Source organism: Hydractinia symbiolongicarpus, chromosome 7 (genome assembly GCF_029227915.1).
Source record: "Hydractinia symbiolongicarpus strain clone_291-10 chromosome 7, HSymV2.1, whole genome shotgun sequence".
NCBI classification, from domain to species: Eukaryota; Metazoa; Cnidaria; class Hydrozoa; order Anthoathecata; family Hydractiniidae; genus Hydractinia; species Hydractinia symbiolongicarpus.
This window is the reverse complement of record NC_079881.1, coordinates 12,610,938-12,635,833: the sequence shown is the minus strand read 5'-3', so window position 1 is coordinate 12,635,833 and position 24,896 is coordinate 12,610,938. Positions and strand designations below refer to the sequence as shown.

Sequence of the window (24,896 nt, the reverse complement as noted above, 5' to 3'; positions counted from 1 at the left end):
GAGAAAAATGCATATTATTTTTTTGATAAAAAAGGCAACAGGATGCAAGAACTGTACCAGGGTCTTGGCTAGAAATTCATAATTAGGGCTGCTAGGTCCTAAGTGGGATTTTTCTTGTGTGTTTCCAGATGATGATGGCGTTCAGAGGAAAAATCTTGAAATACTATGATTCCAGATGCCTGAAGCAGCTCTACTGACACTAATTCCTTTTAAATTGATCAAGATTCTACATCATTAAATTCAAATCACTTCATTGATGCAAGCTTCCACAAATAATAAGCAAATAAGTTTTGGATAAAAGTGTCAGATAGGTTTTAAAAAATCAGCTAGATAACACGGAAAATTAAAAAGTCATTATAGAAAATAGATGCTTAATTAGGAAGGCCAACTATTTCTTTCAGTTGGCAACTATTTGCCTAAAAATAAGGCTACTAGCTCACATCGCTAGTAGCCTTATTTTTCAATGCTTCACATTGTCAATCTAACTTTTCATGTTGCTAACATAACATTGCGTTTTTTTAAAACTAAAGAAATATTAATGAAAATGAAATATTATATGTAACAACAAACCTGTTCACTGTCGCTTGCATCCCCCATTTTTAACTTCTTCTTATATTCTAGAACAACAAAATAACAAGATTATTTAGGTTTGGTGTTGACATAATGCAATTCGATATGTATGCAATGAAATCCATCCTAACATGAGAAATGATATTTTTAAGGATAAAAACTTGCTTATCAAGCAAGAATTTCTTTTCTTTTTTTTTTCATTCTTACAGCTTGGTTTCCATTCTTAAAGCTTGGTTTGCCTAGTGGAAACGTTGATGAATGATTAGCGCAACTGTTTTTAACTAGAATTAGAGTGTTATTGCAAACAAATTCAGCATATTATGTGTGCAAAAGCCATTTCTATAAGCATTTTTCTTTCAGCAGCAAACAAACAAAAAATTTTTTTTATTATAATGCATTAGTTCTTCCCAGAAGATGGTAATATTCTTCATTTCCCTCGTTTACAAAAAATTTGCAAACCTAAAATCCTGACCACTTTTTTTAAATTTGCCTGCTTTTAATTTGCCTCATGAAAATCCCTAATAAAATGTCTTTGTTGATGTTTTTAGGCGTATTACATTACATTTGCTTGGTTTCCATCTGATATTAACTCTTGTCAAATTTTTTGTCCTTAGAGTTAATCTTATTGAGTATTTAGCACAAGGACATTTCCATTGCAAGTAAAATTAACGCTGTTTTAATTCTTTTTAATTTTTGATTTATCGCAAAGCTTTTATTAAATCACTTGCAACACAGCTCTGGCAAAGTAATTCCAATACACAAAAAATAAAAGAGCTTTTAACTTGTAGGAAAAGATGTTGTATAACTTGCCCACACAGTGTGCCATCTCCCCCATTTCCCTTACATAGTTGGTGTTTACCCAAGGCTATGGTAACATTCACCAAGGCCATATTAAATTGTCGCCAAGGGAAATTGAACCTGGTCTCCAGTCCCTAAGTTTAAGGGTATATAATGAATGTAAACAATTAAAATGTTTTAGATTGTTTAATCCAATCAACACAGTCTCACCAGCTATTCACTTGCTGTGAAAGTGTATTGTTCATAATTTATGGTTGTCTCACCTGGTTTTGTCATTAATGTGGAAAGCCTTGGACCAACTGCACATATTAATTTAGAATTTCTATGTGCAGAACAAGTGCATGTCACCTTTTATCTACCTTGCATCTAATTTTCACTTTCATATCAATTGCAATGTCAGTATTGGTTATCCACAAGCCTGAAAACCCCAGCTCAGTTCCTGCCAGCAATTCTAGTCAACAAGACATTTTAAACAAGATTAATATATGGACAATCATTGTATAAGATCTTTTCTCCAAAGTACTAGACACGTTAACCCAAGATTGTCTTTTTTATATGATCCCTAAAAACAGTTTTTAGATGCAAATGCAACAAGGAAACATCTTGAAAACACTGAATCACCTTGGCATCTCAATCACAGAAAAGGAAACAAAGGGAAATCTCATAGATCTACTCCTACAAAAAGTTAAGAACTTTTTCAAGTAACAAGTGCCAAATATGTCATAAAGAATATTGTTTTGAACTCTCCGATAAACCTTTTTTGTCATGAGCATCTTCACAAGAATTTCACAAATCAGGTTTTAAAAAGAAGCTTGAAGAATTGAACATGGTTGCAGATGATGGTAATGTAAACATCAACCATTCTAGAATTCCTGGTTTTCACTACCTTTGTGGAACTTGTGAATTGGATTTTGTCACAAACATTAGTGTTCTACCTACCAACACTGTAACTGTCACTGCAACCCAAAATACAACTTTCCATACAATTCTCAAATCTGAGGACAGTAAAACACTTTTATGTAGGGGCCCAGAATACTGCCAAGTCCAAACCAATTTTTATCTTGAGATAATTGTTCAAGAAAATCAGCAAGCTATCCACAGAACCAACTTAATGAAATGAATAGCATAACAAGAAAAGCTTGATGATATATCTTTACAAGAGAGTGTTGTTAATTTGAAGGAACACGCTCATCTTAAAGATGATAAGAATTACACCAAATACAAATTTGTAAATTCTACAAAAATGGTACTTGTAAACATGATGTAAAAGGTAAAGGATGCAAATTTCACCACCCTAAGATGTGTAAAAAAACAGGGGATGTACAGTACTGCAAAAAGGTTGTTTAACGTATTGATCGTGTAATGAGAATGAACTTCCTGATACTTGATGTATCATGTGCATATTTAATAAGACACAACAAACATTAATTTTTGCGATCTATTAAGGATCTGTTAATGTGACAAAATCCGTCTAGAAGTGTTGCGATAGTAGGTGATAATAAGAAATAGAAAAAAAATTTTTCACATGCCAATGCTTTTTTTATAAAGTTATCTGATCCTACTGATATATACGAATCATTTTTCCAACAGTAAATATTTTTTTTGTTGCTAAATAAATTAACAAAATTACTCAACTTACGATTTTAAAAACATGTTTCCCCTGTTTTTTCCAAGTTTTCCGCTTGCAAATAGAACTAATTTGTAAAGCGTTTCAAGTAGAAAGGTATTGCTATCGATTGTAACCTGGGGATGAGTTTGATAGTGTTTTTTTAGCTAGGATTAGAATTGCATAAATAACAAAGGTTTTTATTTTTGCAAAAAAGTACAGTGCTTTAATAAAAAAGAATAAAAATATTGGTATAATAGGGAAGTAAAATGTTTTGATGTACCTGCTTTTTCACATAATAACAACCATTTGTCATTAAACAGTTAAAGCACAAACATCTTAAATAGAAAATATGGCTCCACTACTGTCTTTATATACAAAACCAGCGCTCGAATTTAAAATTGAGAGTGATCCATGAAAATTACCAGAATTTTTTCAGCATTTCTTTTCTTTTCGTTACGCTTGCAGAAGGCGTGCGATTGCAATACAATTTTGGGAAGTGTTTTCAATTTTCCTTTACCCCAGTACACCACACAAAGGCTACTGTTTTGGCATGGGGAAAGTACGTAGTGCAAGTTCCAAGGCACGGCAAATGTATTGTTTTTTTCAAAAAAATTTTCTCAAAATTTTTTTTCTATATATTTTTATTTTTGCGTTTTCGTGAAAATTATGGTCGGTTGAGCCTGTAGAACAACAAATTAAGTTAAAGTCACCTTATCTCAAAAAAAAAAAAAAAAAAAAAAAAAATCAGTAGAAAAAGGCTTCTGTTTTTTCATGATGTATCAACAGGTAATACAAAAATAAAAAAACACATAGATGAATTCCAGTGGGATATTATTTGTTTAATTTTCAGTGGTAAACTCATTTGCTCTGGCATTGGCGTGAAAGGAAAAAAGATGATAGGATTTGGTAAGAGAGGTCTTTTTCCGTAGATTTCTTCTAACGAAAAAATTGTTTGAGGTTTTGAACTACTACCGAGTGTAGATTGCTAGATTGAATGCCTTTTGATTTATTTGAATTTATTTAAAGTCCTTACAATGCCTTTGTATGACGAAATGGAGTGAAAATAACTTTGCCTAACCAAACACCCACATCCTTCCTCCCTGCCGCGTAAACACCTGAGCCGAAAGAGTTTCTGCTTCCAAACATTGTTTTGGAAACTGGGAAAATGTGTCTAGCTTTGAACTCTCTTCACCAAAACACGGAAACTTTTCACGTCCCAAAATATTGTTATGACATTAAAAAACTGAATACACCTTTTACAATAAATTAATTATACATGCATTCCTACGGCTTTTTATCATTTTACAATATCCGAAAAAAGGAAGTAAACAACATGTTTTTATAAGAGTTTGTTAGAGACGAAAGTGTGTTTTCTTCAGTTTTTTAACTTCCTTTGTATCAATTTCTTTCAAATTTTCAGGAAATGTTAATAAAAATAAGATACAACTTATAAGGTGTACTTTTTATTAAGAAAAAACGCGACAAGAAAAGTTATCATGAAAGAACGTGTTTTCTCCTTAATAAACTCTTATAAAAGTGTGATGTTTACCTGCTTTGATTGCAAAATGACCTCTTTTTAGCTAGCTTTAGTTAGCTAGCTAGTAGCTGCTAATTTTTTAGATTAGAGATGTATAGATAGCTATATATTTCCAACTTTGAAAATAATAATAATATACAAGGTAGATAACACTAGGTTGAGGATGGCTAGTGTAAATGTTGGTACTCTGAGAGGTACAGAGCAGGTGAAGTAGTTGAAATGTTAGAACGTAGATATGTGTTGTGTTCAGGAAGTCAGGTGGAGAGGAGCTTCAGTGAGATTTGTGGAAGGTAGGAGGGCAAGGCAGTCTTGGTCATGAATGGTGTGCGATCGCATGCGTACGCCTCCGCACAACCATGTGAAATTCGGGCATGCTCTTTATCACACGCCTTGTTCTACTTCGTACACGCGCCAAGCAGAACTGAGCTATTTTAGAGTAATCCCTTACCCAAACTTTACCCAATACATAATTGTTCTTCTGTGTTAAAATGTATCTCTAAAATGTATTTCTATTAAATACCCATCTTCATTAAAATTGTTGACCTGAGATACATTTCAAATGTTTTGCGTTGGTATTGCGTCGACAATATTTTTTTTGTTTTTCAGCCGGCAAAAAATTCGTCATTAACCTTGTATTGATCTCCTTAAGCCCTATTGACCTACCTTCCCGATGGTGTACTCCTTAAGGTAATAGTTCTCTCCCAAATAGCTCTCTATGTTTTAAGATAAACTGATTAGGAAGTAAGTTATACACGTACTATTTACGAACTGAAGGTCAGGGCATTATTAAGTTAAACATCGCAGAAGTCGCTGGTGACATGCTTTGAAAATGCTTGTTACAGGCACAGTTCAATGCAAAGCAAAACTGTACAGGAGACTCAACTGTTAGAGTCTTCACAGAACATCTCTTCTCACAAAACCGAGGGCAGAGCTGGTTTATTGCCTGCTGTGTTGTGTGGGAGACAAAACTTCTTTTTAATACGATATACAATTTTTTTGAATATTATTACTAAACATATTTGATTTCTCTTTCCCCTTTTCAAAATATTTTTTTAAACTTTATTGAACATGTTTTTTCTTTGGCATTATTACATCAGGAGAACATTCGTCCGAAAGCTGTATTAACGTACAGGGCACCTAACCTCTCCCATGTTCTGGTTATATTTAATTTGCATGGATGCGCACTCTTCTCGCAGTATTCAAATTTTGTCGAAAATAAAGTAGTTTAAATTTTTGGACCAATTTTGGCCTAAAATGACATTTCAGGTGGCAAAAAATCAAAATTTTGATGCCACCATCATGTTCAGCATACTTTTTTTATTAACTGTGCCAAATTTTGTCGAAAATAAAGTAGTTTAAATATTTGGACCAATTTTGGCCTAAAATGACATTTCAGGTGGCAAAAAATCAAAATTTTGATGTCACCATCATGTTCAGCATACTTTCTTTGTTAACTGCCAAATTTTGTGGAAAATAAAGTAGTTTTAATTTTTGGACCAATTTTGGCCTAAAATGACATTTAGGGTGTCCAAAAATAGAAATTTTGATGTCACCATTATGTTCAGCATACTTTTTTTGTTAACTGTGCCAAATATTGTGGAAAATAAAGTAGTTTTAATTTTTGAACCAATTTTGGCGTAAAATGACATTTAGGTAACAAAAAATCAGAGGAACGTGAAATCCAAGGGTTGATTTTTTCTCAAAAAATGCTCCAAAAGAAAAAACGATGGTTTTAAAGAATTTCCTACGCCTTCAGGCGCGGAAATTTAAAAAAATTATATCGGCAATATTTTTGCAAACTACTATGCTTCAAAAACTCCGTGCTGCCGCTCGCCTGAATGTAATAATTGCATGCCAAAATCATAAGTTAGGCGTGCGATACTGATCGCACGCCCGTATTAGTGTAGGCCAACATACCACCGCACACAGGTGCAAATATTCATGACCAAAGACAAGGTATAAGCTTTTTTAGATTGGTAATAGTGATGGATATGGAGGAGTTGGCATATTCGTTGCAGAGAAGTGGGTAGAAAAAGTAATAGATGTTATGCATGTTAATAGTCGTATCATAGTGATAAAGTTTTTGATAGGTAATAGGATTGTCACTTTTCTGTCAGCTTATGCTCCACAGTGTGGACTCAGTGAGGGAGATAAAGATAAGTTTTATGATGAGTTAATAGCAGTCACATCAAATTTTGGAGACACTGAACTTGTCATGGTGGGCAGCGACTTTAATGGTCATGTTGGGAAGTCATCTGAAGGTTATAGAGGTGTGCATGGAGGCTATGGATTTGGGAGCAGAAATAAAGAAGGGGAGAGATTGTTTGAGTTTGGAATGGCAATGGACATGGTGGTTTGCAACACATCATTCAGTAAGAGACAGAGTAAGCTGATAACATATGAGTCAGGTGGCTGTAAGACACAGATAGATTACTTCCTGGTTAGAAAGTCAGACAAGAAAGTGGTGAAGGACGTGATAGTTATATCGGGGGAAGAGTGTGTTTCCCAGCATAGGTTGCTGGTTTGTGATATTATCTTGAAGAAGGGAAAGTACAGGCCCTGTCTTAAAGTCTGGAAGCTGAAGGAAGAGATTGTAGCAAGACAATTTAGTGCAAAGCCCAGAGGCAGACCGAGAAAGACTTGACAGGAGCTTATAAGGACAGACTTGATACAGAGGAAGTTGAGTTTAGATCTAACACAGTCTAGATCAGATTGGAAAAGGGTCTATAACCTGTAATATACCCCGTCCAACCCATGCTAGCATGGAAAACGGACCTTAAGCCGAGAATGATGATGATGATACAATCTTTTTTTGTCTTAGTTAAAAAGTCGTAATAATAATAATAATCTCTATAATAATACGCCAGTTCTGTCTGTCTGTCACTTTTGCAAAGTGGAGAAATTTTCTTTGATAAAGTTTATAAAACATCGCCTATAAATTTGTTCTGCAAATTAACAAACTTTGACGCTAAAGCAATATTGACGTCAAAGGAAAGTATATTAAGATTAGTGAAGCCATTGCATTGCACTTTTAAATTTAAGGCTTAATAACTTGGAAACGGGTGGAAATAACTGACGTCATCTCCTGCGTGGGTAACTAGGGATTACCTGGGACCAATTTGGGTAGGCTTTCCAAACCTGGGTCACCGAATCCGTTTTGGAATGGACGGGTTAATGACGTCATCAAAAAACCTTTAAACCCTAATAATTTAAATGACGGTTGTTTTTCTCTGTTATCCTGCCTAAGTGGATTTTTCCACGGCCCTTATAGCTAGACTAGTAATAATAATAATAATAATAATAATAATAATAATAATAATAATAATAATAATAATAATAATAATAATAATAATAATAATAATAATAATAATAATAATAATAATAATAATAATAATAATAATAATAATAGTTGTAATTACACTGCACATTGTAAGTATTGAAAATTTACAAATAAATTACTTACAAAATGTATTTGACATGATTAGCATCATTTTTGCTTCTACCTACCCTCACTGTTTACATTTTTTTCCCGCGCTACATATCGTTAACGCATTCATTGTTTATGTAGTTTATCCAGAACAAAGAAGATATGGCTGTTATTTTGGCGGCTCGCGACTCGCGCGACACGCGCCCAACTTTCTTGAAAGAACGGAACACGATTGACGATAATGCTTCCTATCAGTTAGGCTTTCAAAAACTTTTTATGACAATAATTTGTAGAAAGCAATTCCACCTAATGTACTTCGGTGACGTTTTCGACAAAGCATCGTTAAACCTTTAAAAATGTTACCAACTTAAGGTATGGCCTGAAATAGTAAGTCTCATACTTACAAGTACAAACAATTAACACATAAAACAAAGACATCTTAACGTGTAAGGATAGCAAAGTAAAGCATGAAAAGCCAACACTACAAGGCCAATAGAGATTGGTTTTGACCTTGTGGATGCTCCTAGCATTGATTGCTCCTTAAACCACAATGAGCGTTGCGGATTCTCCCGAAGCAAGACACCTTAATGTCAAAACCAGATCTTAGCAGCGAAAATTCGTTCTCATATTCCCGTTGTCTTGCGATGAAAATAACAGTAGAGCAATGAAAGTAAATGCTCGAATCGTTGAGGAAAAAAAAACAAGTTTTGGAACAAGTTTTTTCCCTAACATTTTGTACCAGTTGTTTCAGTTTTATGTTGTTCATCATTTAAACCAGCTAAAGCACATAATTTCAACCTCGTCCCCTGAGTCTTGTAGCCCTTATCCTTAGCCTTTATCATGTTAATCAGAGGCAAAATGCTCTAGGAACAAGGCATATTGACGAATTATAATTTGCGCGCTATTTTTTCACTATTATTTTAAAACCTCTGTTTTAAAATTTTTGACGAAGTTACAACTTTTTAGGTTCAGACTGTGAGGCATATGACCTTAGTCATAACGTTTACGACTATAAGTGAGAATCAGCTTATATTTTCTGTACCTGCCCTTGCCTTCACAACCACCAAAATTATTACCTTATACGTTGTTAATATACAGTTTATTATGTTAGGAAGAACCATCTTCCGAAGACAATTGTTGTAACATTACGCGGCATCTTCATCTTATACAGGTTTTACTTTTTAAAGCCAAGACTGCGGATGTGCTTTGACATCTTTCTTCTTTATTCTCAACACACAGTTGTTTTTCACAACTGATTCCTTGTACCATAATCTTGTCCCATGAGGTTTTGTTCACAAGCGATTAATCGAACTCGATTTGTCAAAATTATGTTGAGCGTTAAAATAAAGTCGAAACTTGACAGGTGATAAAGGCGATGATACACAATCCAATTAATTGAATTTGATTTGTGTAAATTATAATGAGCATCAAAATAAAATCGAAACTTGACAGGTGATCTTTTAATAAAATGTCTTCAGAAAGCAAAATTGAACTCGCTGTTGTTGCAGCTATTATTTCAGCAACTAATTATTTAAGAAAATATTAGAAATGTCGTATGTGGACGAAAAAATGTTGCAGAAAAGGCCTAATTTGGAGGTGTGTGATATGTTATTAAACAAATATCGGTTAGAGCAAGAAGATTATTTTAATTTTCTTTGGATGTCTTCTGCGAATAAGCTCTAGAGCGCTTCTTCCAACATCTATTCATTATTTTAAAATCTTGTTAAAGTCTCTTATCTATTTTTGAAGACATGATATTTTTAAACGTCCTCTATTAATGATATTTTTCATATAGAAACCCACATTTTTCTGAACGCACATTTGATGTACAGATATTAAGCATTTTGATTGTTTAAAAACCTTTCGATTAATCGAAAAAGTTAAACCGACTGACTTTTTAAAAATCGAATTCGACAAGTCTGAACATGCCGAAAGCATACGATTTTTACATGATACACGATTTAATTTGTCGAATTCGACAAATCAGATCGCCTGATCGCCTTAAGCCTGATTGTGTTTGTTGCATAAGCATATCCCATTTTTCACTTGCTATAAAAAACATGTATATGCGAATATTGTAGAACATACAAACTTTTTATCAGAAGCAAATATAATAATAAGCATGGTAACTTGCCACAGAATTTATAGCTATCTATCTATATTTATGTATATAGTATTTCTTAATTTTGTTGTGCTTACTTGTTCAAAGTTCTATTATGTTTAACTATTTTTGTTTTGCTGAAACATTAGAGAATCAAGATGATTGCATAGTTTTTTTGCCCCTTATATACTGACTGGCACCATGAGCTGAGAAATTATGGCGTAGTGTATCCTGCTAATTTATGTTGCATCTAGAATAAATGTCACTATGATGTTTGTGTTGAAATGGATTTGTAAGTAACTTTTTTTTTCAATAGGTGTACACTGATGTATCCAGAGAGGTTTTGCTACCGGTTTACCAGTATGGGATCCAAAATTCTTATCCCAAAAAAATAAAAAAATGCAAAGAAAAAAACTAAATTAAGTAAATATAAGCTCTAAGTAGTATGTTTTTCTTCAGCAAATTTGCGATCCTTCAAAACAATTAAACTGCTTGGATTTGACGTACATGCGATCACATTCGTAACATTTGAATGTTTTGAATTCACGAGCCTACCACTATGTTTACTCACTCGGCCATTTCAAAATAAATCGAGTTAACGATAGCTTCAGCCTATGTTATAGACCCAACGCTACATCTGTGAAGGTAGGCTAGTGAACGGTTTCCCATCGAAATCAATACAGCCCTGGGAATAAAACAGGATTATACAGAAGTAAACAGGATTTTTATTTTCTATTTAGTACACGATGTTCAAAATTTGTCAAATAAAAATTTTGCAGCTTCATTCTTTTTTGACGTTTACGTCTCCTTTCTTTCCCAGTTAAACATTAAGAAAGAAAAGTCCTGGAAACAAGTTTGGCAAATTTAGCAGATTTAATAACACTTTATATTGACCACTATTTTGAGGCCTCGTACACATGGTAAATGGTTAAAAATCTTTTCGAAACGCGTCCAAATTTTCTCTTTCCCTTTCGCAAGTTTGCTGAACCCTTTACAGGTTATGAATCATGTGCAAGTTTTCTTTTTCCCTTCACGAGTTTAATAAACCATCGCTACTGTAAGACAGTGAAGAAAAATATGGAATATGACTTTGAACAGGTTCTCAAATAAATCTACAACGAACAGACTTCGTGTCGCCATTATATAAAAAACAAGAAACTAACAGGTGGCCTATATATTTATATTGTCAGTATTAATCCTGTGAAGAAAGTTTTAACATATTTATCAGCAACAAATACTAAAAACGAAAAAAATATAAAATTATGTAATAAAATGCAGGTATTGATTGTACAAAATTTTGATGTTTTGAGTGCTGCGATATAAGGGACCTTAAAACCCAAAATTTCCACTTCAACATCAACCATGGTTGTGCCTCAAGGTGATACTAACCTAACCAAAAGTTGGGTATAAGAAAACAGAGTCGCCAAAAAACTCTGGATACGTCACTGGTGTAACTTACAAATCGAAAAGTGTAAGCTAAATGTCAATCACATGTTTAGATTTACCCTCCCGTTCTCCCTGTCCTAAATATTGAAATCCTTTTCCTTTCCTTTATGACTTAATTAACCAAACCACCTTTCCATTCCTAGTATACCTTACATGTACATGTTCCAGCATTAGTAATTTAATACAAAACTAATAATCACCAGAGCTATATATATTTTTTGATACGCTACTGAATTGCCAGGCTGACAATTTGGAAAGTTAATGAACTAAAGGCCTCAATAACCAGACAAACAAATTAATAAACAATTCTTTATAGTCTTTGCTACTAATGGATAATAACATTAAAATGCCAGAATAAGAAGTGTTGATTTGAATTTATATAAAATTAGCAGCTTCTTAGGAAGTTTAAGGAATAATCAAAATTTTGGCTGACCTTGAAATAAAAGTGGAGTTGCTTAAAAGATCTGTTATTATTTTTTTTATTATTATTATTAAAAATGTAGTAATAAATTATTTGATTTGTTCGCCATTGTAAGTAAAACAAAAATTTATTTAAGAACAATTATATTATATATATGCGACTAAAATATGAAGCTTTTTGTAGCATATTACTACATCATCAGGTAAAACTGTATACGTCCCAAAAGACGTAAAAACTAATTGAGTGAAAGAAACGTAAAAAGTTTTTGTCATAAATTATGTGACTTTGTTATGATTTAACAATAACCTTATAGACTCTGCCTGTTTATTCAGAACTGGTTTCAAGGATCTAATACAAAATGCTTCAATTATCTTTCACTTAAAGCAATTAATAGGAGCGTTAGTTAACACTTTCCAAACGAAGGAGTGTCTATCATTAATTGTGATGTGCTGAGCAGGCTCAGACTTTGTAAAAATTTTACAGTGTTTAGACCATTTTATATTATTTTATCAAGAAAGAGTTGATGAAAGAAACTTTGAAAAAAGGGTATGAACCAGCCTTGGACACAACTCACAAGGACTTAATAAGTTTTACAGGCTTTTTCTACATCATCATCATCATCATTCTCGGCTTAACGTCCGTTTTCCATGCTAGCATGGGTTGGACGGGGTATATTAATGACCCTCTTCCAATCTGATCTAGACTGTGTTAGATCTAAACTCAACTTCCTCTCTATCAAGTCTGTCCTTATAACCTCCTGCCAAGTCTTTCTCGGTCTGCCTCTGGGCTTTGCCCCAGGAACTATCAAGTCTCTACACTTTCTTACCCAATTTTTCTCCTCCATTCTTTACAAGTGCCCCAGCCAATTTAACCTTCTTATCTGGATAACATCTTTAATTCTACAGAGACTTAGCCTGCTTCTTAGCTCATCTGAACTCTTTCTGTCTCTCAGACTGGCATTACACATCCACCTAACCATTCTCATATCATTCCTTTCTAAACGGTCAAGATCTTCCTGCTTCACTGCCCATGTCTCACTACCGTACAACATAACACTTCTTACACAGGCCTCATACAAGCTACCTTTTACCTCAATTGACAGGACTCTGCTAGTCAATAAAGGAAGTAACTCTCTAAACTTTTTCCAAGCAGAACCTATCCTGCAAGTAACACTTCTTCCAACACCCCCTTCACTGCCCAACATATCACCTAAGTAACAGAAGTTCTTAACTATCTCTAACGAGCCACTGTTGTACATCATTAAAGCTGGAAATACTTCATTCTCTATAATCTCACCTTTGCAACGCTTGCATACAAACTGTATGCCAGCTCTTAACCTTCCACTAATACTACTGCACTTCTTATGTACCCAATGCTTGCAAGTCTGACAAAAAATTGAGTTACTACCAACCCCTTTCCTGCAAACTCCACAAGGCCACTTTCCAACTACAAGGTCACACTTGGCTGCAATGCTACTTATCATGACTTTAGACTTTGCTGTGTTTACCTTCAGCCCTTTCTCTTCTAGTCCTTTCTTCCACTTCTCAAACTTTTCAACTAATTCTTCCATCGACTCTGCTATGAGAACCAAATCATCTGCATACAATAACTCCCATGGGCAACCTGTTCTGAACTCCATCGACAGCGCTTCTAAGACTAGAATAAACAACAAAGGACTAAGTACAGAACCCTGATGTACACCAACATTTACACTAAATTCATCACTAAGTGAATCGTTAATCCTGACACGACTTCTAGCATTGCTGTACATAGACTGAACCATCGTAACTAGCCACTCATCCACACCTAATTTTCTCATAGCCCACCAAATAACTTTACGTGGCACTCTATCAAAAGCTTTCTCTAAATCTACAAAGGCAAAATAGAGATTCTTTCTCTTTCCTAAATACTTTTCCTGAAGCTGTCTGAGTAAAAATATTGCATCTGTAGTGCCACGCCCTGGAACAAAACCAAATTGCATCTTATCTATATCAATTCTTTCTCTAAGTAACTTATCAATCACTCTTTCAATAACTTTCATTACTTGATCAACCAACTTCAAACCTCTATAGTTACCCTATACCCTACTATAGTTACAGACATTTTTAAAGATTATCCTGATTATTCTGAAATGAGACCTCAATCTAACCAACCTGCACATTTCTTTGCTACTGCAAAGGCGCATAATTTTTTTAGTATCAAGACTTTGACGTAGAATCACTAAAACTTACACCTATATAATCAATGAAACGGCCACAGCCACTTACGAAGCCTTTAAGGTTATATCAAAACATCTTCAGCTGCTAACGAAAAATGAATATGCTATTTAAGACTGTATGAATTTTCTAGACATATAAGAAATGTAACTCTAGATTATGAGGAAGAGTTAGTATCTTATGATATTGAATCTTTATTCACAAGTATACCAATTGGCGATACAATCAATTTCATTTATTGCAACCAGATTTTACAGCCCTTGCGCAAACAAGGCATATTCTGAAAATTCCGAAAGCTTTCACCAGATTGTGTTTAGTGAAACAAATGGTTATTGGAGGTTCTATATCCGTAGTCCATGCAAACATATCTATGAACAGAATGGAAAGAGATGTAGTTGATCCAATTAAACCTGACCTTTATAACCATTATGATGATGGCACTTGTGGGAATCATAAAAAAAACCCTGATGATTTGTTTAATGCTCTCAACAGCTACCATCCAAGAATTAAATTAACTATGGAAAACAATCCATCACGATTTTTAGACACTGAAATAATTAGCATAGGTAATCGTCTTCAAATGAAAGTACATAAAAAGGAAAACAAGCTTTCTTCCTAAGTCCTCAGTACCGAAAAGGTATAAATGATACTGTGTGCTTGGAGACTTGCACTGAGCGTGCAGAATATCCAACTGTTGTAATGATGAGATTATATACATAAGAAATAAGTACAAAAAAGCTGGTTATTCAATTCTTTTATAAATAGTGTTATAAGAGATGTAATAAAGAATTCGATGTAGTCATCATCCCTATGCAACTTTTCGAAGATAAGAAGAATATTTTCTTCATTTTATATACCATATTGTTGAAGAAAGGAGGAAGAATTAAAACGGTTTGTTGTGAGCCTGAATCAGGGGACGAAACATAATTTTATGTGGTCCACAGAGAAAATTTAATCGATTTTTCTTTAAAGGTTACCTCCCGCTAAAAATCGTGTTGAGCTCATATAAAAGATCTTTGAAAGTTGTCTAGAAATCTTTTTATTTTTTTGAAAAATCTTTATCCGTTCTCGAGAAATTTGTCTTAAAAGTAGCAATAATTATGCAAAATTGTGACGTCATGAGTATGCATTGAGCATAATTATGGTAATTAAATAAAAAAAAATTATGTAAAATGTTCAAAACCCGTCAGAAAACATTTTTAACTCTATATGGCTTTTCAAAAATATTAAATTAACACCCTTGCAGAGCATACTCATGATATCATGCATAATTAGTGAATCTTCTTAGTCCAAATTCTAAAGAACCAATCAAGAATTTTAAAAAAATTATTCAAATTCCTAGAAAACCTTTCAAGCTCTTTCATATGAGCTCAACTTGATTTTTCACGGGAGGTAACCTTTAAAGGATAAAGTTCAACACAGATCATGTGTGATTTACAAAGGCACCTGTTCATGTGGTGCAAATTACATCGGTGTGACAATACAAAATGCAAATATAAGATGGTCTGAACACGATAAAATGTCTGAGCCTGCTCAGCACATCACAATTAATGATGGACACTCCTTTGTTTGGAAAGTGTTAACTAACGCTCCTATTAATTGCTTTAAACGAAAGATACTTAAAGCATTTTCTATTAGATCTTTGAAACCAGTTCTGAATGAACAGATTGTGTTTAAAAGGTTATACATAATTTATGAAAAAAAAGACTTAATTAGTTTTTTGGACACGTTTTTAACTTTTAGTGCATATTATCATAATATACAGTTTTTTGGTAATTCATTTTACCTGATGATGTGTAGTGATATGCTACGAAAAGCTTATTTTTATATATTTTTATATTTTAGTCGAATATACAGTGCCGATCGCGAGTAAAGCTACACATCTTTGAGAGTACGAGTGCAAATAAATGCGAGTAAAATAGTTCAGAGTGAGAGTACAATGCGAGTGCGAGTAAAATAAACGAGAGTAATCTTTTTAATAACGCGAGTACGCAATAATTAAACTACCCGCGAGTAAATCTTTAAAAAAATATATCATGTTACTCGCGAGTTATATTAAAGAAAAACATAAGACATTAATTTTAATTCACCATTTAATTTTTTTTTAATTTAGTTTATAATTAAAAAATAAATTTTTAAGTTCAACTTTTGTGTCTCTTCTTTAAATGCTTTCGCTACTTTCGTTATGTGAAATCACTTCCAGCATGTTCTTTCGCAAACACAGAGTCAGAATGATATCTAATTATAGTTATGGTGATCAATTGCCACATGCAGACTTTGCTTTCTGAATATTTTTCAACAAACATTGCTTTATAACTCAGACAACAATCTGTATAATTTTAAAATATCGCCGTAGAAACAGGACGTCACTAAGCTTGTTATCTTTTTGTTTTTGTTGGGATGTTTAAAGATCGAAGCAACAAAATAACGTGAGGGATTTTTTTTATAAAAAAAAACAGTTTAATGTTTAATGATATATTTTTTTAAAAAAATCTAAAAATAAAAAATATTTACATCTAAAAAAATATTTACAAAAAAGTTATTAACTGAAAGAGTTTTATGACTGCAACATGCATGATTTATAATTTTTCTTTGTTCTGTTGCTACGTCGTATAAATTCATCAATTGCACGTTGACAGTCCCTCCATGCACCCGGTGCAGCCATGTTGGTTGGATAAAACTTCCAACAAAAAGCTTTAACAATATCTTGTTTGTAGCCATCAATCGCAGGTTTTTTAACTCCTCGACAATTTCTTCCTACAAGCTCCTTGTGGTCAAATAATTTAGCCAGCAACAGATAGCTAAAGTTTTTGAAAGATGTCGCCCCTTGTCTCACTTCATTGGCTATCGGCCAGAATTCGGTCGGAATTTCTATAGTAGGAGCTGTGTCCACCTTGTATTTTTTTCTATTTAATCTTTCATTTATTTGAAAATCGTCATCATCAATATTCGTCCTCTGCATCGCCTTTAGTGGAGACAACCCCTGGACTGAAGGTAATGCTTCGTCACTGTCGTCGATAAAGTTTGCGGATAAGGCAATTGCATTCCCTTCCAACGCAGCTAGTCGCTTTTCTAGTCTTTCAATGATTTGTCGCATAGCAGCACAATCGCACGTGCACTGCTTTGTTTGCTCGGGATAATTCGGAAAAAGTGTTGTTCTAACGGCAGGTGTTGATTGCAGAGGTCTGGCTGGTGAAGGCGGAGAAAAAGGTAGGTCGGGAAGAATAGAAGTGGATAGTGTCGAAGTAGGTGGCGAAAATGATGGCAGTGGTTTTCCAGGTGAAACCAATAACTTTAGAAAGGAGAATGTGTTTTCAACTTCATCGTTTTGCGTCTTCGGCGTTTCTTCGGCGGTGTTTTCCACTTTATCCTTTGGCGGTTCTTCGGCGGTGTTTTCTACTTTACCATTTTGTGCCTTCCGCGGTTCTCGTAAAACATCACTAAAATCAACTTGGTAATTTAGTTGTGGGACTTTGTAATTTATTTCTACTAATGAAGGTTGTCTTTTATCAACAGCTGCACTCTAAAAAGAAGTTTATAATACATAAATTAGATAAAGAATAAAATTTCTGTGCTGATTCTTACGACAAATTTTTTATAAACTAACATCCTTTTTGACGAACTTCTTCTGAGGTTTTACTAATGTTTCGCCTGTTGTCCGTTTTTTATTGTTTTTAATGTTTTTTATTTTTTCTTCTTTTTTTTTTTCTCCGACCTCTTCGATGATAAATGTTTTCTCGTTGTTCAACCAATCTCTTTCAAACTGTGTGCAATTTGACCATTCATCTAAAAAGAAAGAAAAAAATCATTATTACTAACAGTAAAAATTTAACTTAGCCTCTGTTTTTCTTTAGGTCGTTTACAAAACTATACTTACTGTTTAGAAATAAAATTGTAGCTTTGTGATTTTGTACATTCTTTCCGCTACCCCATCGCACAAATACATTGTCGTCAACGCTCAGTAACTTTTCTTCCCTATTTACAATATCTTTAGTTTTGACAGAACCAATACATTTATCTTCATCGAAGAAGACGCATGCATATTTGTATGTTTTAACTCTTGTTTGACTGAAAAATGATGATGCCATAGTGAACTCAGATAAATGAAGACACTTAAAATGAATTCCTAAAGAAGCAAACTCTTTTATAGCTAGTTTTCGGCTTTTTTCATTTCTTACTCTCATTGTACTCGGGAGTGCAAAAACAGAGTCATTAAATAAGGAATTTGATTTTCAGCTTTTTTATTTCTCACTCTAACTATACTCGGGAGTACAAAAACAAAGGTTATTAAATGATGAATGAAATGTTCGGCTTTTTTTTATTTCCTACTCTCATTGTACTCGGGAGTGCAAAAACAAGTCATTATAATAGAAATTTAATTACCTGCTTTGTTTTATACTCTTACTATACTCGGGAGTACAAAAACAAAGGTTATTAAATGATGAATGAAATGTTATAATGTTGGAAGGTCAGCGATATATCGTCTTTTTCAAAAGTGGGCCAAGCATCATTCTATCGCAAATCTTCCAAGGAAACCGAAGTCACCAATAAATGTTACAAACCCCATTCTCGATTTTATCGACACCTGCATGGAGAAAAACGACGAACTCACTGCTAACAAGCTTGGACAACTTTTGCTTCAGCAATTTAATGTTAGCTTTTCTACAAGTAAAATCAAAAGATTAAGACGTGGTCTCGGTTGGTACTCCACTGGGACAAAGTACTGTCAACTTGTAAGGGAAGTAAATCGTCAAAAAAGGCTTATCTTCGCTAAAAAAGTACAAGCAATGGAAGATGATTTCGGCAATGTTTTATGGACAGACGAGAGTTGCATTCAAATGGACTGGAACGGAAAGGTATCTTTTCATCGCTGGTGGGAGCCAGCAAAATTAAAAGGAAAACCAAAACATCCTTTTAAACTTAACGTTTGGGGATGCATATCAAAACGTGGCGCATCTCCAATTTTAATTTTTCACGGCATAATGGACAAAGAGTTCTACTCTGAAGAAATTTTAAAAAATACGTTGAAACCGTTTATTTCCGATGTATTTCCAGATGGGCATAGGTTTATGCAAGATAACGACCCCAAACACAGCAGTTTGAAAGCGTCGCAAGTGATGCAGGAAAATCAAATAAACTGGTGGAAAACCCCGCCTGAATCACCAGACATGAACCCTATAGAAAACTTTTGGCATGAAATGAAGGAAAAAATTCGAAATGATTATAAACCGCACACGAAAGAAGAATTGGTAAATGCAATTTCGGAAATATGGTCGGCTGTGACGCCAGAAAAATGCCGAAAGTATATTTCACACTTACGCAAGGTAATTCCGAAAGTCATTGAAAGAAACGGAAAGGCATCTGGTTTTTAAAAAACTACTTTATGTAATAAAACTGAACATTCAAACTGAACGGTAAAAGTTATTTGTATATATACTTTCATTTTAACAACTAATACATTTTTTACTATACTTTTGTTGTTGTTTGTTTTTTCTCTTTTTATCCTCAATGTTTTTGATGATATTGAAACGTAGTTCTGGGCACAGACTTTTTATTAATAGGCAAAAAAAAAATTAAAAAAAAACATGTAATCTCTTACTCTCAGTTTTTTTATGCCACAATAAATTTGTTTTACTTTCTAAACAACACAGTCTTTTTCACTATTTAAAATTAAAGTTTAATTTTTTTAACTTAATTTTTTTAAAGTTTACAATATAATATCTCTCGCAAGAAAAGTTTAATTTTTTTAACTTAATTTTTTTTAAAGTTTACAATTTAATATCTCTCGCAAAAAAAGTTTAATTTTTTTAACCTAATTTTTTTAAAGTTTACAATTTATTATCTCTCGCAAAAAAAGTTTAATTTTTTTAACTTGATTTTTTTAACGTTTACAATTTAATATCTCTCGCAAAAAAATTAAATGTGTTCACGCGCGTATTACTTTGACTTTAAAAACTGTACTTATGTGAGTACACTTGCGAGTAAAAATATAATTAATCATTGAGAGTATGATTAACAAAAATGCGAGTAATATCATTTTAGTTGTACTCGCGTTGTACTCGGGAGTGAATTACTCGCACTCTCACTGTTTTATTTTTGTACTCTTACTCTCGAAAATGTGTAGCTTTACTCGCGATCGGCACTGTAATATGATCTGAAATAAATTTTTGTTTTAAAAATGTAGGTTTAAATACCCTTTTTTACATCTTTATTCAATTAACTTTAAGTAAGATAAAACCTCACTAGTTATATTTTAGTGCTCTTTTACATGCTACTTCCAATGGTTAGTGAGGCAGACACTGGAAAGATTAAAATGGTAGAAGCCCCATTTTCATTTAATAATGCTGCAAGGTAAAAAATATTTATATTTTATTAAGATGGCCATTTTGTGCATTATTCTAGAAAGTAATTTGCAAAACTTGCAATATGTTAAGTTTTTTAAAGTATAATATTTCAGAACTAGTCGGTGGTTTGTGGATAAATTTTACAGCATTTTGTGTGTTTCTGTACTGTCATTACCATTTTGCGTGACTGACATACAGACAGACAGACGTATATGGGTATTTATAAAATAGATTCAATCTCAATTGCAGATGTTAAAAATTAGTCAAATTTCTTTGCTTCCTGTATCATTTAAAAACCTGAGTGACATTTAAAAATGCTTGAGCAAGTCTTCTTCTTGTTATGGGTAATAACTTTTTCTACTTACAGAAATTGAAGGCAAGAATATTTGTTTCAGTTTCTGTGATTTATCCTTTTCTTTTAAGTTGTTTATGGCCTAAAAACGGCAGGGAATGAGTGCATATTATACGGTCAGGTAGTTTATCAAGCTACTCAATTTATGTCCAAGGTATATAAGACTATTACTGGTAAACTCTGAATGTTTTTGGGACTCCTTATTTTTATGCCTGCCAGTTAATTATGGAAGGGACAGACACAGTTTTAAGTTCCCTTAAATTTCCTTATTAATGTGTTACATATTTTCAGTGTGAACTTTGTATTTCTTCCTTATTTAATCTGGACTTATCTTTTTTATTTCAAATATGAATGAGTGTTTGGACAAGTAGCCTGGGAATTTAACCCTAATGATTCTAAATCTCCATAATGTTGTTATTAAATTTTTGATACTTTACGTAAACATTTGCAATATGTATTTTAAATGTTCGCATTTTTGTTTCAGTGGTACAAGACACGGTGATAGTGGCGAGATTGTGCGTATTCATCCTTTTACTTTTCAATTATAAACTTACCTGTATTAAGAAAAGACAACATTTGCAAACAATCACAAGTAACACCAGTTGGTTTGTAATCACACGTCGTGTTTCACCAAATGTACTAACAAAAAACAGTCAAGTCAAGAACAAAACCATTTATGCACATTGATAAAGTTCATGCTTTTTCTGCCCAGTCTTACACAACTGAGATGCATTAAATTTTTCTGAACAAGAAATATATATTATTATTTAACACAATAAACTTATTATTAAGTTATCATTAAGTTAATAACTTAAGAATCTTCTGTAAAGCTTCCTACCTTTAAAACATTAAGCTGTATATGTACTTTACATCTAAATTTATCTTTTTTTCATTATAGCCTCTAATTGCTCGGATATCTGCTCAGAAGCCTTCAGGTAAATTATTGGCAAACACGAATGTGAACAAGCATGTGTTGTTATCCTAGCACAATCTTGTAGGTCAAATAAAAGTTTATTTCACAAAAACTCTCTGCAAAGCATTCTTATTAGTTGCCATACAGAATATTTACCTCCTTGGATAAATAGGTGAACGAAGCTTGACATACGATTGGAGTCCCAGAAGCATTCGCTAATTTACGTATTTCAGCACTGTAAAATGTTTTAGCACGGACCTTTTGCAGGTCTGTTTTTTGCAAGTTATTCAGTGAAAACATCAGTGTAAACATGTCTTTTTTTGTCAAATCAGGTTGAAATCAACATCCAGAATTATACCAAAAAAGTATATATATTTTTCTTAAATCGAGACGAATTTTTCTTTCTCGTTATATTTTTTAAATGATCTATCTTATAGGCACTTACGGATAAATTGAACCTCGAGGCCAATTTGGTCAAATTGTCAAAGCTAATCAATTATAATAAAAAATGAATAATCAAAACAGACAGCTATTTATAAAATCAATTTCAGTCCACTATTTAAAGTATGGGTCTTAAAGTCAAAAAACATGAGCAAATTTTTAAATGTCCTGAATTTCAAAATTAAATTTACAATTATTATTAATAACCTGTATTTTTAAACAATAGCTAAATTACACATTTACATTAGCATTCTGAATTCCTTGATACGAATTTTGTCTTGTAAATTGATGCAAATTCTATCCACAATTCAAATAATAAGGAGGGCAAGGTATAAGCTTTTTTGGATTGGTAATAGTGATGGATATGGAGGAGTTGGCATATTCGTTGCAGAGAAGTGGGTAGAAAAAGTAATAGATGTTATGCATGTTAATAGTCGTATCATAGTGATAAAGTTTTTGATAGGTAATAGGATTGTCACTTTTCTGTCAGTTTATGCTCCACAGTGTGGACTCAGTGAGGAAGATAAAGATAAGTTTTATGATGAGTTAATAGCAGTCACATCAAAGTTTGAAGACACTGAACTTGTCATGGTGGGCGGCGACTTTAATGGTCATGTTGGGAAGTCATCTGAAGGTTATAGAGGTGTGCATGGAGACTATGGATTTGGGAGCAGAAATAAGGAAGGGGAGAGATTGCTTGAGTTTGGAATGGCAACGGACATGGTGGTTTGCAACACATCATTCAGCAAGAGACAGAGTAGGCTGATAACATATGAGTCAGGTGGTTGTAAGACACAGATAGATTACTTCCTGGTTAGAAAGTCAGACAGGAAAGTGGTGAAGGACGTGATAGTTATATCGGGGGAAGAGTGTGTTTCCCAGCATAGGTTGCTGGTTTGTGAGATTATCTTGAAGAGTGTTAAAGAAGCCAAGGGAAAGTACAGGCTCCGTCGAAAAGTCTGGAAGCTGAAGGAAGAGATTGTAGCAAGACAATTTAGTGCAAAAGTTCAGCAGTTAGCCCACAATGGTCAATGTGATAGTGACAATGTTGAAAGTACTTGGACTACTTTGAAGAATTGTCTTCTAGAAGCTTCTGATGATACCTGTGGGTGGACGAAAGAACCAGCTAGACATAGACAGACCTGGTGGTGGAATAATGAGGTTGACCAGTGTATAAAGGAAAAGAGGAAACTTTGGAAAGAGTGGAAGTCAGGTGGTAGTAAAAATATTTACTTAGAAGCTAAGCGTCGCGCTCGTACAGCAGTGTATAAGGCAGAATCAGAAGCAGAGAGAAACAAATTTGCAGATGTGTTAAGAAGGGAAGACCAACGCAATGAGGTATTCAAGATAGCAAAGCAAATGAAAAAGACTAATCAAGATGTTGTAGGTGAGAAGTGTATACGTAATGATGAAGGTGTTTTGGTTAGCACAGAGGAGGAGAAAAGGGTAGCTTGGAAGAATCATTATCAGAGGTTGCTTAACACTGAGTTTGATTGTGACGAGGATAAGTCTGATGATGATGTTGTAGAAAGGCCAGCTATGTAGATCAAGACAGAATGGGTAGTGGAGGCTATTAGGAAATTGAAGATTGGCAAGGCTGCAGGAGTATCAGGTATTGTTGCAGAGATGGTAAAAGCATCTGGATATATCGGAGTTGAGCTTATTACAAGTCTTGCTAACCAGATTATAAAGGATGGTGCTATTCCGAGTGAGTGGCAGTCGAGTTAGTGAATTGTTTCAAGGGCAAGGGTGATGCATTAGAAAGGGGTAACTATAGAGGTTTGAAGTTGGTTGATTAATGAAAGTTATTGAAAGAGTGATTGATAAGTTACTTAGAGAAAGAATTGATATAGATAAGATGCAATTTGGTTTTGTTCCAGGGCGTGGCACTACAGATGCAATATTTTTACTCAGACAGCTTCAGGAAAAGTATTTAGGAAAGAGAAAGAATCTCTATTTTGCCTTTGTACATTTAGAGAAAGCTTTTGATAGAGTGCCACGTAAAGTTATTTGGTGGGCTATGAGAAAATTAGGTGTGGATGAGTGGCTAGTAACTATGTACAGCAATGCTAGAAGTCGTGTCAGGATTATCAATTCACTTAGTGATGAATTTAGTGTAAATGTTGGTGTACATCAGGGTTCTGTACTTAGTCCTTTGTTGTTTATTCTAGTCTTAGAAGCGCTGTCGATGGAGTTCAGAACAGGTTGTCCATGGGAGTTATTGTATGCAGATGATTTGGTTCTCATAGCAGAGTTCATTCAGAGTCGATGGAAGAATTAGTTGAAAAGTTTGAGAAGTGGAAGAAAGGACTAGAAGAGAAAGGGCTAAAGGTAAACACAGCAAAGTCTTAAGTCATGATTAGTAGCATTGCAGCCAAGTGTGACCTTGTAGTTGGAAAGTGGCCTTGTGGAGTTTGCAGGAAAGGGTTTGGTAGTAACTCAATTTTTTGTCAGACTTGCAAGCATTTGGTACATAAGAAGTGTAGTAGTATAAGTGGAAGGTTAAGAGCTGACATTCAGTTTGTATGCAAGTGTTGCAAAGGTGAGATTATAGAGAATGAAGTATTTCCAGCTTTAATGATGTACAACAGTGGCTCGTTAGAGATAGTTGAGAACTTCTGTTACTTAGGTGATATGTTGGGCAGTGAAGGGGGTGTTGGAAGAAGTGTTACTTGGAGGATAGGTTCTGCTTGGAAAAAGTTCAGAGAGTTACTTCCTTTG

At 33.8% G+C, this 24,896-nt stretch overlaps 3 protein-coding genes across 6 annotated transcripts in view; 1 reads left to right on the top strand and 2 right to left on the bottom strand.

The window, feature by feature from the left end:
* LOC130648372 (uncharacterized) overlaps positions 1 to 8,090 on the bottom strand; it is a 28,306-nt gene extending 20,216 nt beyond the window's left edge. For both annotated transcript variants that reach the window (XM_057454407.1, XM_057454408.1), the window contains exons 1-2: positions 7,978 to 8,090; positions 571 to 617 (exon numbers count right to left, since the gene is read on the bottom strand). In XM_057454407.1, the coding sequence (XP_057310390.1) occupies positions 571 to 597 (27 nt within the window). In that variant the 5' untranslated portion in view covers positions 598 to 617; positions 7,978 to 8,090. The remainder of the gene's footprint in view (positions 1 to 570; positions 618 to 7,977) is intronic.
* A 1,874-nt stretch (positions 8,091 to 9,964) lies between these two features.
* Positions 9,965 to 24,896, top strand: part of LOC130649214 (N-acetylglucosamine-1-phosphotransferase subunit gamma-like) — a 48,410-nt gene continuing 33,478 nt past the window's right edge. Inside the window, exons 1-4 of one of the 3 annotated variants that reach the window (XM_057455462.1) lie at positions 9,965 to 10,334; positions 20,383 to 20,476; positions 21,306 to 21,336; positions 21,720 to 21,756. In XM_057455462.1, the coding sequence (XP_057311445.1) occupies positions 10,310 to 10,334; positions 20,383 to 20,476; positions 21,306 to 21,336; positions 21,720 to 21,756 (187 nt within the window). In that variant the 5' untranslated portion in view covers positions 9,965 to 10,309. Of the gene's footprint in view, positions 10,335 to 19,740; positions 20,306 to 20,382; positions 20,477 to 21,305; positions 21,337 to 21,719; positions 21,757 to 24,896 lie in introns of those variants that run through there. The other 2 variants (XM_057455463.1, XM_057455464.1) reach the window with 2 other exon arrangements.
* LOC130649213 (uncharacterized) lies at positions 16,585 to 18,350 on the bottom strand. The gene is made up of 3 exons (XM_057455461.1): positions 18,003 to 18,350; positions 17,733 to 17,911; positions 16,585 to 17,648 (listed from the first exon to the last, which is right to left on the bottom strand). Exons 1-3 carry the CDS (start codon positions 18,307 to 18,309, stop codon positions 16,683 to 16,685), a joined length of 1,452 nt encoding a protein of 483 aa, XP_057311444.1. The 5' UTR covers positions 18,310 to 18,350; the 3' UTR covers positions 16,585 to 16,682.